The sequence below is a fragment of the Esox lucius genome, chromosome 1, assembly GCF_011004845.1.
Source record: "Esox lucius isolate fEsoLuc1 chromosome 1, fEsoLuc1.pri, whole genome shotgun sequence".
NCBI classification, from domain to species: Eukaryota; Metazoa; Chordata; class Actinopteri; order Esociformes; family Esocidae; genus Esox; species Esox lucius.
In genome coordinates this window covers 40433764-40451747 of record NC_047569.1, presented here as the reverse complement: position 1 = coordinate 40451747, position 17984 = coordinate 40433764, and the positions used below count along the sequence as shown (strand labels likewise).

Genomic DNA, 17984 nt, shown 5'->3' with positions numbered 1-17984 from the left:
TACATTAGAGTAGAACTGTTCCACCTGCCTGAAAATAAGGTGAAGGAGCAAGCCTAAGTTGCACCTGTCAAGACCAAAAGAGGCACCTCCTGATGAGGTTTACATGGAGGCAGGTGAGCCTCGTCAGGGGGTGGAAGCTGACCTGCATTCCAGGGTCCCATTTTGCAGCTCAGGGCAAGGAGGTTCTCACAGGGGTGTTGGCCTGACGCTGATATGGGAGAGACCGCATTCAAAACACAACAGCTAAAAAATAGATAGGAATAGCATTCTTGCAACATTTAGTTGAAAGGCAAGTTAAGGAAATTAATTTGAGGAAATTGACAGCACCCAAAATGACCATTTACATTTAGATGTGGAGGGTCCATGGGTGGGTTTGGACGATTTTTATGAAGACATCTGGTCCAAATTGGATGTGTACTATATTTCTTTAATATTGTTTAAATACAATACATTAAGATGAATTTGTGTGTCTGGTGTTTGTCTGAATTCCCTATTGCGGAGAATGGGGTTTTGAGTCCAGCCCCTGCTTACTATTATCATGTCATAACAAAATACAGTACAGCATCCTTGTCACAAATATTAGGCTTCGATGTCCCTTGCTCTCCAGTTGTGTTATTGCTGAATGATAGCACATCCTTGTTACTCTCAAAACAACAAAAGCTATGGCTAGCTGGTTTAACTCCAGCTAAGAAAATGCTTAAATTAAATGGAAGCCTCCACATGCATTACCATGGCATCTATGGGTTTTTGCTTTTCTTGATATTGTAATATATTACTATTGTGGTATATTGTGATATTTTACTTCGAATTGTCAACTACTCAAATTCACAGCGTGAATGAAAGAACGTTAACAATGTGGTTTAATACAGTGTAAAATATAATGTACTTGTTATAGGGAGTGGTTTATAGTAGATATACAGCTCTGGAAAAAATTAAGAGATCACTGCACCTTTTTCTTTCCTTTCCAAAAAAGTTGAAAAGGAAGGTTTTGAGTGATGAACAGAAGGGTTAAAATTAAGAGACTACTGCAAATTGAACACTTCTATTCCTTACTCAAAATGTTCAAAACGTCAAAGAATCCTCCATTTGCAGACCTTTGGCATTCTAGCTGTCAGTTTGTTGAGGTAATCTGAAGAGATTTCACCCCATGCTTCCTGAAGCACCGCCCAGAAGTTGGATTGGCTTGATGTTCACTTACAATCAAGCTGCTCCTACAACAGCTCAATAGGGTTTAGATCCAAGTTCTTTGTTTATGGACATTTTGAGCCTGTAATCGAACCCACGAAGGCTGATGCTTCACATACTCAACTAGTCTAAAGAAGGCCAGTTTTATTAATCAGCTATTTTCAGTCTTTAAGCCTATGTATTGTAGATATTCCATCTGGTTTCCAGCTACAAAAGTAATTCACAACATTTAAAACGTCTAACCTGTAAGTCTGATAAATGATGTTATTTTAATTGACATACAAACTATTTTATTTCAAAAACAAGTGACCCCAAACTGCTGAACAGTAGCATACATGCTAACACTTGGGCACAGTCAGCTACATGTCTCAAATATCTAATCGTATTATAACAAAAGAATGTTTCATTAATGAAAAATAATGTCAGTTAATAACTAGAGGAAATGCTCCATAACAATCTGGGGGTCATGAGCCACTGAAAGGACATGAAATGGACAGTCAGTCAGAATCAATGGTGGTTACGGTAACCCATTTAGCCTGCTGCCTGCCTTCCACAGGCTGGAGGGTCAACGAGTCTGCTGGTGTCTTCTGGTAGGTGTTAAGTTCCATCCACCCACTGGAGACAAAGCATTGCTATGGAAACATTGCTTTGGTTCCAGAGCAAAAACAGAGGGTGAGAGAAAGAGAATCAGAGAAAGAAAAAAACACAAAGGGGTACAAGAAAGAAAATGAAGGGAAAGAGAAAGAGAATGGAAGACAGAGACGGGGGGGGACAGAGAGAGAGACAGGGAGGGACAAAGAGAGAGACAGGGAGAGACAAAGAGAGAGACAAGGGGGGGGGGCAGAGAGAGAGACAACGGGTGTCAGAGAAAGGAGACATGGAAAGAGGGAGATAGAGAGAGACAAGGGTGGGGACAGAGAGAGACAAGGGTGGGGACAGAGAGAGACAAGGGTGGGGACAGAGAGAGACAAGGGTGGGGACAGAGAGAGACAAGGGTGGGGACAGAGAGAGACAAGGGTGGGGACAGAGAGAGACAAGGGGGGGACAGAGAGAGACAAGGGGGGGACAGAGAGAGACAAGGGGGGGACAGAGACAGAGAGAAATGGGGCAGTGAGGAGTGGAGGAAAGGGAGAAGTGATTATTTTAGCAACAGGCCATAATGTACGTATATGTGTAAGGTAATACTCAGGTACTAAAGCAGAGAGAGCAAGAGCAGTAGTGACAAACACTCCCACCCAAAGGGTTAACCTTCGCAGCCATATCCATCCCCCAGAGCCATGGGTGAGGAACACGAGCTCAGACATAACTCAACGCCTAGGGTTCACGTTTAGGTCAGGGGCTGATCAAGAGTGTGATGCTGTTATGGTGGTGGTCCCTCTCCAGTCAGAGGCTGTAAGGAGCAGCGCTACCCTGGGATCCATATGATCTGGCGGAGAGAAGTAATATCCTGAGACCCTCACGGGACTGACACACCCTTCGGTATGGATGCCAGAGTGAAAATACGAACACACCCTTCGGTATAAACACTTGTCAGCCCACAGTCATAATAACCCACTCTGCTTTGTTTCAATGTGTTTGTTTCAATGTGTTTGTTGATAAATGTTGACATTCACAATAAACCAAAGGATGAAACAACATGTGAGCTAGCTGTAGCGTCCTGCTACTACACCGATCCAGCCCGGTGGCGTCCTGCTACTACACCGATCCAGCCCGGTGGCGTCCTGCTACTACACCGATCCAGCCCGGTGGCATCCTGCTACTACACCGAACCAGCCCGGTGGCGTCCTGCTACTACACCGATCCAGCCCGGTGGCGTCCTGCTACTACACCGATCCAGCCCGGTGGCATCCTGCTACTACACCGAACCAGCCCGGTGGCGTCCTGCTACTACACCGATCCAGCCCGGTGGCGTCCTGCTACTACACCGATCCAGCCCGGTGGCGTCCTGCTACTACACCGATCCAGCCCGGTGGCATCCTGCTACTACACCGAACCAGCCCGGTGGCGTCCTGCTACTACACCGATCCAGCCCGGTGGCGTCCTGCTACTACACCGATCCAGCCCGGTGGCATCCTGCTACTACACCGAACCAGCCCGGTGGCGTCCTGCTACTACACCGATCCAGCCCGGTGGCGTCCTGCTACTACACCGATCCAGCCCGGTGGCGTCCTGCTACTACACCGATCCAGCCCGGTGGCGTCCTGCTACTACACCGATCCAGCCCGGTGGCGTCCTGCTACTACACCGATCCAGCCCGGTGGCATCCTGCTACTACACCGAACCAGCCCGGTGGCGTCCTGCTACTACACCGATCCAGCCCGGTGGCGTCCTGCTACTACACCGATCCAGCCCGGTGGCATCCTGCTACTACACCGAACCAGCCCGGTGGCGTCCTGCTACTACACCGATCCAGCCCGGTGGCGTCCTGCTACTACACCGATCCAGCCCGGTGGCGTCCTGCTACTACACCGATCCAGCCCGGTGGCGTCCTGCTACTACACCGATCCAGCCCGGTGGCGTCCTGCTACTACACCGATCCAGCCCGGTGGCGTCCTGCTACTACACCGATCCAGCCCGGTGGCGTCCTGCTACTACACCGATCCAGCCCGGTGGCGTCCTGCTACTACACCGATCCAGCCCGGTGGCGTCCTGCTACTACACCGATTCAGCCCGGTGGCGTCTTGCTACTACACCGATCCAGCCCGGTGGCGTCCTGCTACTACACCGATCCAGCCCGGTGGCGTCCTGCTACTACACCGATTCAGCCCGGTGGCGTCTTGCTACTACACCGATCCAGCCCGGTGGCGTCCTGCTACTACACCGATCCAGCCCGGTGGCGTCCTGCTACTACACCGATTCAGACCGGTGGCGTCCTGCTACTACACCGATTCAGCCCGGTGGCGTCTTGCTACTACACCGATTCAGCCCGGTGGTGTTTGAAAACTAGCGGTTTTGATGACATGGTACACCTACAAGACATGGTACAGAATTTCCAGGGACACTTCATGGATTGACAGAGACAGTTTTACAACCAGTGGTCAGAAATCGCAAACTGCATCTTTAAACCCTCAGCCCTACAGTGGTATTGCCAGGCTCTTAACACATGAGCTAGATTAGACCTTATACAGAGACTTGTAGTGTACCTTGCTTAATGAACCAAGGACCCGGCTCTGGGAAAAATGGGAGACCGTGCCTTTCCCAACACTGGAGCTCACCTCTGGAACTATCGTGCTGACAGCCTCAGGGCTGCACAGACAGTCATGGCCTTAAGAATAACCTTTCTGTTGCCCTACAGTTCCCTTTCATAAAAAAAAAACTGCACATTATTATATAATAAAACAGGTCCAGAAAAAATTAAGAGACCACTGCACCTTTTTTTTTCCTTTCCAAAAAGTTGAAAAGGAAAGTTTTGAGTGAGGAACAGACGTGTTCAATTATCAGTGGTCTTTTAATTTTCTGTTCCTCACTCAAAACCTTCCTTTTCAAAATTTCTGGAAAGGAAAGAAAAAGGTGCAGTGGTCTCTTCATTTTTTCCGGAGCTGTATTTATTACTATTATTATAGTCTACTGCACTATTATAATGGTTTAATGTATATATTCTGTATATTTAATTTATTTTTCTGATACTACTTTTATTTAATTTTATTAGTTGCTTATGTATCATTTTATATTTATTATTATTTAAATGTTCATACATTTTCAGATTATTTCTCAATAAAGAAAAGTGCTTTACAAAATCAATAAGTGATTATTATTATTACTGCATCCCAAATGGTGGTCTTGGCACCTATACAGAATAGTGTATATGGCTCTGTTCAATGTGGGTGCGCTTTACGGCCAAGGGTAGTATTTGGTCTGCCTGCGGTCAGGCTGCAGCAGATTGCAAAGTCTGGCCCAATCCACGGTCCCACCGACAGTCACACTTACAGACAGACACAGAACAACCAACCCTTTGAGAGAATGGAGATAAAACAGAGCCTGCTGGAGCTGTAAAGCCAACAGAAGACAAAGCAAATCTATAAAAACATAAAAGCCACGAAGCCTACGTCAGGTTGCACCGTCAGAGCATACGCAAAATGTCCCGGCCCCACGCTCAAACCGCACCCTATTCGGTGTTTAGTGCACTACTTTTGGCCAGGACGAATGGGGAGAGCAAAACAGCTCAACAGAAGGAGTGCACTACGTAGGGGACAGAATGACATTTAGACAGCACGCGGGTGATATTTACAACAGGAGAAAACAGCTGGGCTCCAGGACCATTAGTTAAGTATCGCTAAACAACAGACTGATTCATCAAGCAGGCAGCCTTCCTCAAACACAGAGCGAGGCAAACAGCCGAAGAGAGAGTGGGAGGTGGAGGGAGAAGGGAGGGAGGGAGGCTAGGTGGGAGGGAGGGAATCGTGCTGTAATTAGTCATTTAAAATAAAATAAAAATCTTCTCAGAAAGGTTATGGTAATGAACATTCCTGGGCCTGGTTTCCTCATCATAAGACCAAGTTAATCACTGGAACCTTCAGAGGAGCCTTGACTCATTTCCCCAGGTCCCCAAAGCCATCGTTACTTAAGACGCACTTAAGACGCTTGTTATTTAACGACTGTCCCAGATCCCTTGTAGGACAGCTAAGTACGTTGTTAGGATCGGTCTTTGCTTTTCCACATCTCTATACATACAGAAGACCTCAGACGAGAACCAGACGAACTAAACTTATCCAACCACACCAACGCCGTGCTGAAGGCGTCAAAACAAACCTAGGTGGCTGAAGAAGTGCGTCTTGTCCCATAAGATCCTCAATGACTTCCACAGAGGCTCCATCCAAGGTGTATGTTTGGGCTACACAACAGGTATGGCGACCAAGCCCCACAGAGACAGAGGTGTGTGTTTCTGTGTGTGCATGTGCAGAAATTCACGTGCCGGACAGACTTTCTGCTTTCAGATAGTGGCTAATGTCCCCGCTAAACGTCCACCAAAGGTCATCGGCTATCAGCCCAGGATTTTCTACAGTGACCTCAGCCAATCAGCATCAGGAACAGACCTGACATCACAGACAGACGAGAGAAACTGAAAATCTCACCAGAAGCCATACCCGTGTGAAAACAACCCTGGGTCAAAAAAAGCCCCGGGTCAAATAAAGCCCTCCTTCCCACAATCAGGGAGGGCTTTGCATCTTAAACCAGCTTTCCACTGAGCCACACACATACGGCAGAAGTAAAATTACTCTCATATTTCCAACCACACAGAGTTATAATAAAATTAGCATTATGTGATTAAATTAATATATTATTGATTTATAAAAATTTTAAAACAATCCTTCTAGGTGCTTTTACTGAGGTCTTGTTTTGCATCTCTGGAGGGCATCATATGCCAGTGCATTTAATCTGGCATCAAGTTTGGCCAGCACCATATTTAAACTAGCATTAAGGCTAACCGACACCATATTGAAACCAACAAAGGCTAACCAACACCATATTTAAACTAGCATTAAGGCTAACCGACACCATATTGAAACCAACAAAGGCTAACCAACACCATATTTAAACTAGCATTAAGGCTAACCGACACCATATTGAAACCAACAAAGGCTAACCAACACCATATTTAAACTAGCATTAAGGCTAACCGACACCATATTGAAACCAACAAAGGCTAACCAACACCATATTTAAACTAGCATTAAGGCTAACCGACACCATATTGAAACCAACAAAGGCTAACCAACACCATATTTAAACTAGCATTAAGGCTAACCGACACCATATTGAAACCAACAAAGGCTAACCAACACCATATTTAAACTAGCATTAAGGCTAACCGACACCATATTGAAACCAACAAAGGCTAACCAACACCATATTTAAACCGGCATCATACTGCCATTAAGGCTAACCGGCCCCATATTTAAACTGGCATTAAGGCTAATGACACAATTTTTATTACATTTTAAGAAAATATGTAAACTTTTTACTGTTAAGTGCAATATACAGTAATGCATTTGTTTTCACAATGTTAAGGATTTCCAAGCATTGGTTACAATAAACACATTTTGTACAGTCATATTATTGTGATTACATTTCTTAAACAGAACTGTGGCCAAACATTGAGCTCTGAGCCATGAAATGAACCGGGCCATGAGAAAGGCCAACCATCCCTTCCCTACTTTCTATGGTTGACATTAGGATGTTTGCTTACTTCAGTTGATCGGAATGACTGTAAATTGCTATGGATACTGTATTACCATAATGTCAATGTAAAAATAATGACTTGCAATCCATGGCTGGTTTATTGATAAACCAGCTGATATCTGACAGCGGCACCCGCTGAATTTTCATGTTCATTTGTAATTTTTCAAGAATGAGCATACTCTTTCCTGCATTGTGATAAGGGCAGCAACACTGGGAGAACTACCTTGCCCGAGGCACACCTGCACCAATCAGGCCTCATCAAGGGGAGGACAAAAGGGCCCCAGTAAAGCACCTCAGGGCAGCAGAGGAAAAAGGGAGGAGTATAAAGCCGTTACCCGGAAATTTTGAGTTCATAAACAGGTGGAGACTATAAAGACCCCAACAAAACAAGTACTGCATCAGTAGTGTCAAATCAAAACAGGAACATAAAAAAAAAAAAATAGAACTAAAGTTGATAATGGTCAGATTCTATTCATTGGTCAAATGCTCTTGTCCCAAGAGATTTACATTAGCTATTAACGCTCAATGAAGAATAGAATAGGTTTGACGTCTCAGGTATTAGATCCAGCAACCTTTCTGTTACTCAACAGACACTCTAACCACTAAGCTACTGAAGTTACCAAATATTTAATCAACAGGTGTCCCGTAACACAAAAGCAACCCAATCCTTGTTTCAAACACTACCCATTTATATAGCTGCAGAACACACAAATCAGCCATAACATTATAACCCCTGACAGGTGAAGAGATTAACACTGATAATCTCGTTATCATGGCACCTGTCAGTGGGTGGGATATAATAGCAAGTGAGCATTCTGTCCTCAAAGTTGATGTGTTAGAAGCAGGAAATATGGGCAAACGTAAGGATCTGAGTGACTTTGACAAGGGACAAATTGTAATGGTGTTATGGAAGTTCTTGAACTAAGGTACATTTGATAAATGTCTGCTTTTCTATTACCAGGTATGTATCTCTGGTCTTTGTTTGTGACCCATGTCTGTATAAAATCAGAGGATTATGAGGTACTCTGACCATCTGTTTATCAACCTAAACCAATAAGGGTATCTGTCCTTTGTTCCTTAGGAATGTGGTCCTTGGGGGAAGTAGGGGCAATTGGCTCATTTGGGTAAACATTAGGGCTGGAAGGATAAGGTGGGGGGACAGCTCACCCTTTGGATAAAACCTATGTGACATAAGACAGCAGGGCAGTAACTTACCACACCCCTTTTAACTGTAATAAATACTGACTGTTCATGTATCTAACTCAGATATTCCTCAGAAGATTATTTTGTAAGCTTTTGACACGTCTCTCTATTTGCAAATAAACTTTTAATTGTGCCAAGAGAATTTTGTCTCTGCACTTGCTCCTTTAAGAGTTCCAATTGATGGAATTACCATCACAATGGCTAGACGACTGGGTCAGAGCATCTCCAAAACTGCAGCCCTTGTGGGGTGTTCCCGGTCTGCAGTGGTCAGTACCAATCAAAAGTAGTCTGAGGAAAGAAAAGCGGCGAACCGATGACAGGGTCATGGGGGGCCAAGGCTCAATGATGCTCGTGAAGAGAGAAGGCTGGCCCGTGTGGTCCGATCCAACAGACGAGCTACTGTAGTTCACATTGCTGAAAAGGTTAATGTTGGTACTGATAGAAAGGTGTCAGAACACACTGTGCATTGCAGTTTGTTGTGTATGGGGCTGCGTAGCAGCAGACCAGTCAGGGTGCCCATGCTGACCCCTGTCCACTGCTGAAAGCACCTATAATGGGCACATGAACATCAGAAATGGACCACGGAGCAGTGGAAGAAGGTGGCCTGGTCTGATGAATCACGTTTTAATTTACATCACGTGGATGGCCGGGTGAGTGTGTGTCTCTTACCTGGAGAACACACGGCACCAGGATGCACTATAGGAAAAAGGAAAGCTGGCGGAGGCAGTGTGATGCTTTGGGCAATGTTCTGCTGGGAAACCTTGGGTCCTGCCATTGATTCATGTTACTATGACACGTATCTCATACCTAAGCATTGTTGCAGACCATGTGCACCTTTTCAAGGCAACGGTATTCCCTGATTGCATTGGCCTCTTTCAGCAAGATGATGCGCCCTGCCACAAAGTAAAAATGGTCCAGGAATGGTTTGAGGTACACCATACCATACCATACCATCTTCTTCAGCTTATCCGGGGCCGGGTCGCAGGGGCAGCAGTCTAAGCAGGGATGCCCAGACTTCCCTCTCCCCAGACACTTCCTCCAGCTCTTCCGGGGGGACACCGAGGCGTTCCCAGGCCAGCCGGGAGACATAGTCCCTCCAGCGTGTCCTAGGTCTTCCCCGGGGCCTCCTCCCGGTGGGACGGGACCGGAACACCTTCCCAGGAAACCCCCTTAATGATGAAAAAAATTATGAGTACCGTGACGTCGCCCGGTATGGCGCAGCCGGGGCCCCACCCTGGAGCCAGGCCCGGGGTTGGGGCTCGTATGCGAGCGCCTGGTGGCCGGGCCTTCCCCCATGGGGCCCGGCCGGGCTCAGCCCGAACGGGCGACATGGGGCCGCCCTCCCGTGGGCTCACCACCCACAGGAGGGACCATAAGGGGCCGGTGCGAAGAGGATTGGGCGGCAGTCGAAGGCAGGGGCCTAGACAACCCGATCTCTGGACACGGAAACTAGCTCTAGGGACGTGGAATGTCACCTCGCTGGCGGGGAAGGAGCCTGAGTTAGTGCGTGAGGTTGAGAGGTTCCGATTAGAGGTAGTCGGGATCACCTCTACGCACGGCTTGGGCTCTGGAACCACACTCCTTGAGAGAGGATGGACTCTTCACCACTCTGGAGTTGCCCATGGTGAGAGGCGGCGGGCTGGTGTGGGTTTGCTTATAGCTCCCCAGCTCTGCCGCCATGTGTTGGAGTTTACCCCGGTGAACGAGAGGGTTGTTTCCCTGCGCCTACGGGTCGGGGATAGGTCTCTCACTGTTGTTTGTGCCTACGGGCCGAACGGCAGTGCAGAGTACCCGACCTTCTTGGAGTCTCTGGGAGGGGTGCTGGAAAGTGCTCCGACTGGGGACTCTATCGTTCTACTGGGGGACTTCAACGCCCACGTGGGCAACGACAGTGACACCTGGAGGGGGTTTGAGGTACACAGCAACAAGTATTCATATTCCCCAGATCTCAATCCAATCGAGCATCTGTGGGATGTGCTGAACAACCAAGTCCAATCCAGGGAGGCCCCACTTCACAATTTACAGGACTTAGAGGATCTGCTGCTAACGTCTTGGTGCCAGATACCACAGCACACCTTTAGAGTTCTAGTGGAGTTCATGCCTCAATGGGTCAGGGCTGTTTTGGTGGCAAAAGGGGGACCTACACAATATTAGGCAGGTGGTCATAATGTTATGGCTGATTGGCGTATCTCAGCTTGAGTGGTCAGGGAAATTATATTGCTCAGATAAGTAAAATGGCTGTCTGATTTATTATGGCACAGGGCAATAAATGTATGTTTTGACATCACACTGTCTTACAGGCTGACTGTCCAGATTTCTACAGCACTGAGTGGACCCATGGATAAAATATCACTTGTTTTAATGTGAACACAGATGCAGTTTGAAAATGTTTGAAAATGCTGACTTCTGAAAGCATCCACAGCCATAATTACTAGAATGGATCACCTGGCAACAAAACCATCAAAACATACTAGAATGGACAGCCCAGCGACACCACCAAAGAATAATAATTAGTAGAAGAGATGAAAACCCCTCATAGAAAGACTATTTGACAAGAACACACTGGGGTAATACTCCCACAGCCTGTTCTATTAGGCATTTCTCACTGTAGAAAAATTCAAGGAACTGAACAAAATGTGTAACAAAATGCACCCCATTGCACATACCACGTACTACTTAAAGCAGGGCGCACAGGAATCAGGGGTTATTTCAGACACATTTTAGGAAGCGTGGCAGAGTTGCACTTAACAAAAATATATATTAACCAAGTTAAAATGTTTTTTACATTTTGTGGACAAATTTGCTTACACCCGTTAGTGAGCATCCCTCCTTTGCCAAGATAATCCATCCACCTGACAAATATGGTATGTTAAGAAGCTGATTTACAGCAGGATCCTTACTCAGACACACCTTGTTTCACACAACACAGGTATCATACGACACAATGCAACAGGTGTCTCAGGATTTGAGGGAGTGAGCTACTGGCCTGCTGGCTGCAAGAAAATCCACCACAACTGTTACCAGAGACTTCAATATCAATTCCTCTGCAAAATCTCAGCAAAAACTGCCAGAAACCATCTCAAGAGAGCTCATGTGCGTGCTATTCATCACATGAAATCAATAGATCAGGGACTGCTTATATTGGACTGACCTCCTTGGATGAACTGTAACACTGTCTCTGAAATTGTTGCATGTTGCATTGATAACAGGCACTTATATTTTTCTATCACTATATTAGTAATTGTCCTGGTGTAGGGAATATAAGTTAGTCACAACCAGTCATAGCTCTGATAGTCCCTGGAAATCAACCCTTTTTTTGTCATTCACATCACTGTGTGTCTGGTCCTTCTGTTAGTATTTTCTATATTACGTTTTATTTACTTAAAAGTCCTGTATGTAAGCATTTCACAGTGGGTGGACACCAGATGTTAACAAAGCGTGTGACAGAAGTTGATTTGTTTTGACTGTTTTATATGACCAAACCCCTTTAAGCAAATCAAACAAATGAACGGTGGCCAAAGTGACAGGAGAAACGTTGGGGACTGTCAAACCAAGTCAATATCACCCCAACACACACACCAGAGTTGAGCCAAGGTCGTCAGCAGAGCTGAGGGTTACGTAACAAGATTACCTTTATGAATAAGTAACGAGTTACTTTTGATCTTCATTTAGTCATTGTGCTAACAGAGCCGTTCCCAAAATGACGGCACTATACGACAGATCTTACTTTCAGCCTGTTTTTCTCTTCTCTTCTGTAATATCAAAGGAGATGAAGGCCCTGCCTCATCGCAACAACTCCCAGGGCCTCGGGACAGTCGATGTTGAGACATGTCTTCCAAAGCACCTCCAATATCATTCTGTTCGTTATAACGCTGTTTATTCAACCAGGAAGTGTAGACTGGAATCCTAATATACCAAAAGGTGATGGAATGTAATAAAAGCACAGACAAAGGCTGGGTCATAGTGATTGGATGTATAACCACGTTTCCAAAAATGTTGGGACGCTGTGTAAAATGCAAATAAAAACAGAATGCAATGATGTGCAAATCATTTAATCCCTATATTCAATTGAAAATAGTACAAAGACAACATATCAAATGTTGAACCAGAAGGATGTTATTGTTTTTGGAAAAATATGCACATTTTGAATGAGGCTAAATAAGTCATCATAGAAGTATAAAAACAAGTATAAAAGATTAATTTGGAAGTGATGCTTAGAAAAAAGATATAACAAAGCCTTTACAAGTCCTTTAGCTATGCAACCGCCGAAGAGAGAAGGTTTACTACGTACCATGTCAGACCATGTGTCAATAATAACAGGATCGAAAGAGGCAGCACTCCTATCAGATCCCATGTCTCAATTCAAATCTTACCTCAATATTAAAATGATTCCACAACACTGACGGTTCAGCTCCTTTTAATAATCGTCAAAAACAACTGCCAAAGAAGTCCTTGCATTTGAATATCCCAGCTCAACTGTTCAAAGGGATTCAATAGTAAAGTAGGTTTACTTAATATAGTAGGGCTTTATAATTTGTGTGGCAGAGATTGCAGACTGAATCACGAAATCCAGACTTACATAGTGGTTTAGAAAAATGTAAGCACTATATGACAGGTCTTACTTTTAGCCTGTTTTTCTCTCCTATTTTATAATATCCAAGGAGATCAAGGCCCTCTCTCATCGCAGCAACTCCCAGAGGACTTGGGACAGTCGATGTTGAGATGTGTCTTCCATATCATGCTGTTAATTATTACACTGCTTGATCAACCAGGAAGTGCAGACTGGAATCCTTATGCACCAAAAGGTGATTGGATGTAATAAAGGCATAGACAACGGCTGGGCCATAGTGATTGGATGTAATTGCATTCAATCACTGAAAATATAACTAATATAGTACCTAATATCAGTAATAATAATCACTGCATTTTACCTACCCTGCTCTCTAAGTACAGGGATCTCTATCTGCCCTGCACTCTACGCATGGGGACCTCGGCAACACCACCGCACAGGGACCACCGATGCACAGGGACCTTGGGACCTCTGCCGCACAGGGACCACCACCGCACGTGGACCACCACCACACGGGGACCTTGGGACCACCGCTGCACATGGACCACCACCGCACGTGGACCTTGGGACCACCACCGCACGTGGACCACCGATGCACAGGGACCTTGGGACCACCACCGCACAGGGACTACCACCGCATGGGGACCTTGGGACCACCACCGCACGGGGACCACCACCGCATGGGGACCTTGGGACCACCACAGCATGGGGACAACCACCACAAGGGGACCACTGCCGCACGGGGACCTTGGGACGTCCGCCGCACAAGGACCTCCACGTGGAACTTGCTGTCACCCACTGTCCCATGGTTCCATCCACAGTGCTGGTGGGTTCAGGTTCATAATGTATTTTTTGTAATAAAGGGTGGGTGGTTTGCAGGCAAGGAGAATGTTGATTGACATTGCTAGGCTAAATGTATTTTGCTATAGTCTATGAGAACTAGGCTATAGTATGTCTCTCAAAGCACACAACACTTCAGCTGCCACGTCACCTCTATGTCAGTGTGAAGCACACGACGCTATGCAAACTGTAGCTGGGTTACAGCAGTTTTCTATATTAGCGGCTTCAGAACCTCCATTAGTTTGCTAGTGGCATGTTTGGAATTATGGGCCCATGTGGGTGAAAAGAAAAACAGCTGACCCACACAACTGCTGCCTAAGGTGTTAATATGGAGGTGTGATATTAAAAACAGAATGACAAAAATAAAATGGACATTGCTGAATTTGGAGAACAAATACTATAAAATTGACTCTTTTGGGCCCAAATCTAGTCTCAGACAGTAAACTTAGCTGGTACTTTCACAAATTTCAGATAAGGTTTTTCCTCTTAACTCCAGTTAACTATGGCTGAAGATGGAACACAAATGTAAATGTGGGGTTTTAACTAAAAGTAAATTAGGGGGTTACATGCAGAACTTTTAGGAAATGGGAGAAAGCATAGGAAAAGGCTTAGGGTTATCTATAATGACTCAAACTCTCCCAACGCTGCTCCAACCAGTACCTGCTGGGGTCCGTCTCCGTTGACCATGCCAGGGGGGGGCGAGGCGAGGAGAGGGACGTCAGGACTGAGTATCTGGCCGGACTCCAGTGGGGGGGGGTGTTCTGCCATGACTCCGTCATTCACACCACTGACGAGGGACTCCAAACTTCTGCAACACAAATGACAGAACACCACGGATCAGTACCATGAACAGAACCCAACACGGACCGGTACCATGAACAGAACCCAACATGAATCAGTACAATGGCACAAATGAATGGAAATCCTTTCTTAAAGCTGCCAGAGGGCCCGATATCTCAACCCATCCCTAACCGCGACGAAGCATCCTGACCACGTCTTCAGACTGGGAGGGGGGTGCGCCAACGCAGCCGCCTGGAGGGTCCACTCAGTCACCACAGATGGCATTGGTCACAAAGAAAAAGAGCCTTGAGCGTCCGTCCAGACTGGCGCATCCTGCCTCCACCACCGCCGCACATCGGCGAGACAACCGAGAGACAGAAGCGGTGACACGAGCAACGACATGGACGGGTTGGCCGGGGTTATTCATCACGGCAGCACACGCCAGTGTCCGGGCCACTGACAACAAGGTCACCATTAGTCATCCAGGTGGGCACGACCGCTCCGGCCCAAGAGGCACCCTACAGGCCCGACCGGGAGGTCCTCCGCCACCGACCAGGGAACCCGGTGACCTCTGGGTGGCGTCACTGGAGCTCTCGATAACTAGCCATTGTCACAGCGGATGCTCTCTCTGAATGACATGACTAACAGCCCTCAACACTAAACACTTAGTCACTGCAGGAGACACAGTGAACCCAGATCCACGTCAAGGCTGCCAGGCCTCCGTAAAGGCTTGGTGTTTGCTCCGTGCATGGGCATGGAACACGGTTAGTTTACCATGCAATTACATATTAACACATATTAGCATATTAATTACATATTAACACATGGGTTGTGAGGGCCACCTGGGTCGTGATATTTATTAAATACAGATGATATGCCCAGTTTGAAATGAGTTATTGGACTGGCTATGTGTTACCGGGTGCATCAACACCCGGTAACACATAGCCAGACTGAATAATCACAGAAATGTGTTGTATTCATTATGAATCTCAAGACCTGTTAACTATTTTTGGGACACGAACTGATCGCGTCATGAAGTTGTAAATATATTGTAACCACTGGTTGTCAGATGATTCTAACTGATATTCTGACTGGTGCTGAACAAGTTACCATATACACCATATATCAATCAGACGCCAACACATTTTGGGTCTTCTGCTGTTTCCCCTCTCTTCCTATCTAAAGGGAAACTATAGAAAGTACCGAAGAAAAACACCTCGGGCCCAGAGAAAAGGTCATGTGGTATAATGCTCATTTTCCAAAACCTTGGGTTGCGTGAGTCTAAGCCAAAATATCACAGATGAGATTTTCAGCTGCCCCTTTAAGGACAGGAGGTTTCCACGGTAATGGAGACGACAGCCTTTTTGAGTCTGTGGAATGTTTTTCCACTGCCGCTACCTGGAACCGGACAAGCGGGAACCGGACTAGCGGGAACCGGACAAGCGGGAAATGGACTACCGGGTAACGGACTAGCGGGAAACCAAAATCGGACTAACGTAGCGTAGTCACTTAACAAATAAAAATAACCTTTGGGGACCCTCAAAACTGCTGATATTTGGTACCTTCCACAGATGTGTGCCATGACACAACCCTGTCTCGGAACTCTGAGGACATTCCTTCCACATCATGGCTTGGTTTTCCCTCTGACATGTACGGTCATCTGTGGGACCTATATAGACAGCTATGAGCCATTCCAAATCATGTCCAATCGATTGACATGACCACAGATGGACTCCAAGTTAGTTGTAGAAACATCTCAAGGACCTAGTATCATAGCAAAGGAGCGAGTGTCATAGCAAATGCACTGACTACTTAAAAACAACTGTTTGCTAGGTCATTATGGGGTATTGTATGTAGATTGATGAGGGAGGATAATAAATGTAACCCATTTTAGAATAAAGCTGTATAGTAACAAAATGTGGAAAACTGAAGGGGTCTGAAGACTTTCCAAATGCACTGAATAAGGTGTGTGTGTGTGTGTGTGTGTATACATGCATAATGAGTATCGAGTAGGGTGTGTGTGTGTGTGTGTGTGTGTATACATGCATAATGAGTATCGAGTAGGGTGTGTGTGTGTGTGTGTGTGTGTGTGTGTGTGTATACATGCATAATGAGTATCGAGTAGGGTGTGTGTGTGTGTGTGTGTGTGTGTGTGTGTGTGTGTGTATACATGCATAATGAGTATCGAGTAGGGTGTGTGTGTGTGTGTGTGTGTGTGTGTGTGTGTGTGTGTATACATGCATAATGAGTATCGAGTAGGGTGTGTGTGTGTGTGTGTGTGTGTGTGTGTGTGTATACATGCATAATGAGTATCGAGTAGGGTGTGTGTGTGTGTGTGTGTGTGTGTGTGTGTGTGTGTATACATGCATAATGAGTATCGAGTAGGGTGTGTGTGTGTGTGTGTGTGTGTGTGTGTGTGTGTGTATACATGCATAATGAGTATCGAGTAGGGTGTGTGTGTGTGTGTGTGTGTGTGTGTGTGTGTGTGTATACATGCATAATGAGTATCGAGTAGGGTGTGTGTGTGTGTGTGTGTGTGTGTGTGTGTGTGTGTATACATGCATAATGAGTATCGAGTAGGGTGTGTGTGTGTGTGTGTGTGTGTGTGTGTGTGTGTGTATACATGCATAATGAGTATCGAGTAGGGTGTGTGTGTGTGTGTGTGTGTGTGTGTGTGTGTGTGTATACATGCATAATGAGTATCGAGTAGGGTGTGTGTGTGTGTGTGTGTGTGTGTGTGTGTGTGTGTATACATGCATAATGAGTATCGAGTAGGGTGTGTGTGTGTGTGTGTGTGTGTGTGTGTGTGTGTGTGTATACATGCATAATGAGTATCGAGTAGGGTGTGTGTGTGTGTGTGTGTGTGTGTGTGTGTGTGTGTATACATGCATAATGAGTATCGAGTAGGGTGTGTGTGTGTGTGTGTGTGTGTGTGTGTGTGTGTGTATACATGCATAATGAGTATCGAGTAGGGTGTGTGTGTGTGTGTGTGTGTGTGTGTGTGTGTGTGTGTATACATGCATAATGAGTATCGAGTAGGGTGTGTGTGTGTGTGTGTGTGTGTGTGTGTGTGTGTGTGTATACATGCATAATGAGTATCGAGTAGGGTGTGTGTGTGTGTGTGTGTGTGTGTGTGTGTGTGTGTATACATGCATAATGAGTATCGAGTAGGGTGTGTGTGTGTGTGTGTGTGTGTGTGTGTGTGTGTGTATACATGCATAATGAG

General features: G+C 46.0%; 1 protein-coding gene across 2 annotated transcripts in view; it reads right to left on the bottom strand.

The window, feature by feature from the left end:
* Positions 1-17984, bottom strand: part of fndc3a (fibronectin type III domain containing 3A) — a 94190-nt gene that overhangs the window by 67378 nt on the left and 8828 nt on the right. For both annotated transcript variants that reach the window (XM_029119395.2, XM_029119396.2), the window contains exon 2: positions 14639-14786. In XM_029119395.2, the coding sequence (XP_028975228.2) occupies positions 14639-14746 (108 nt within the window). In that variant the 5' untranslated portion in view covers positions 14747-14786. The remainder of the gene's footprint in view (positions 1-14638; positions 14787-17984) is intronic.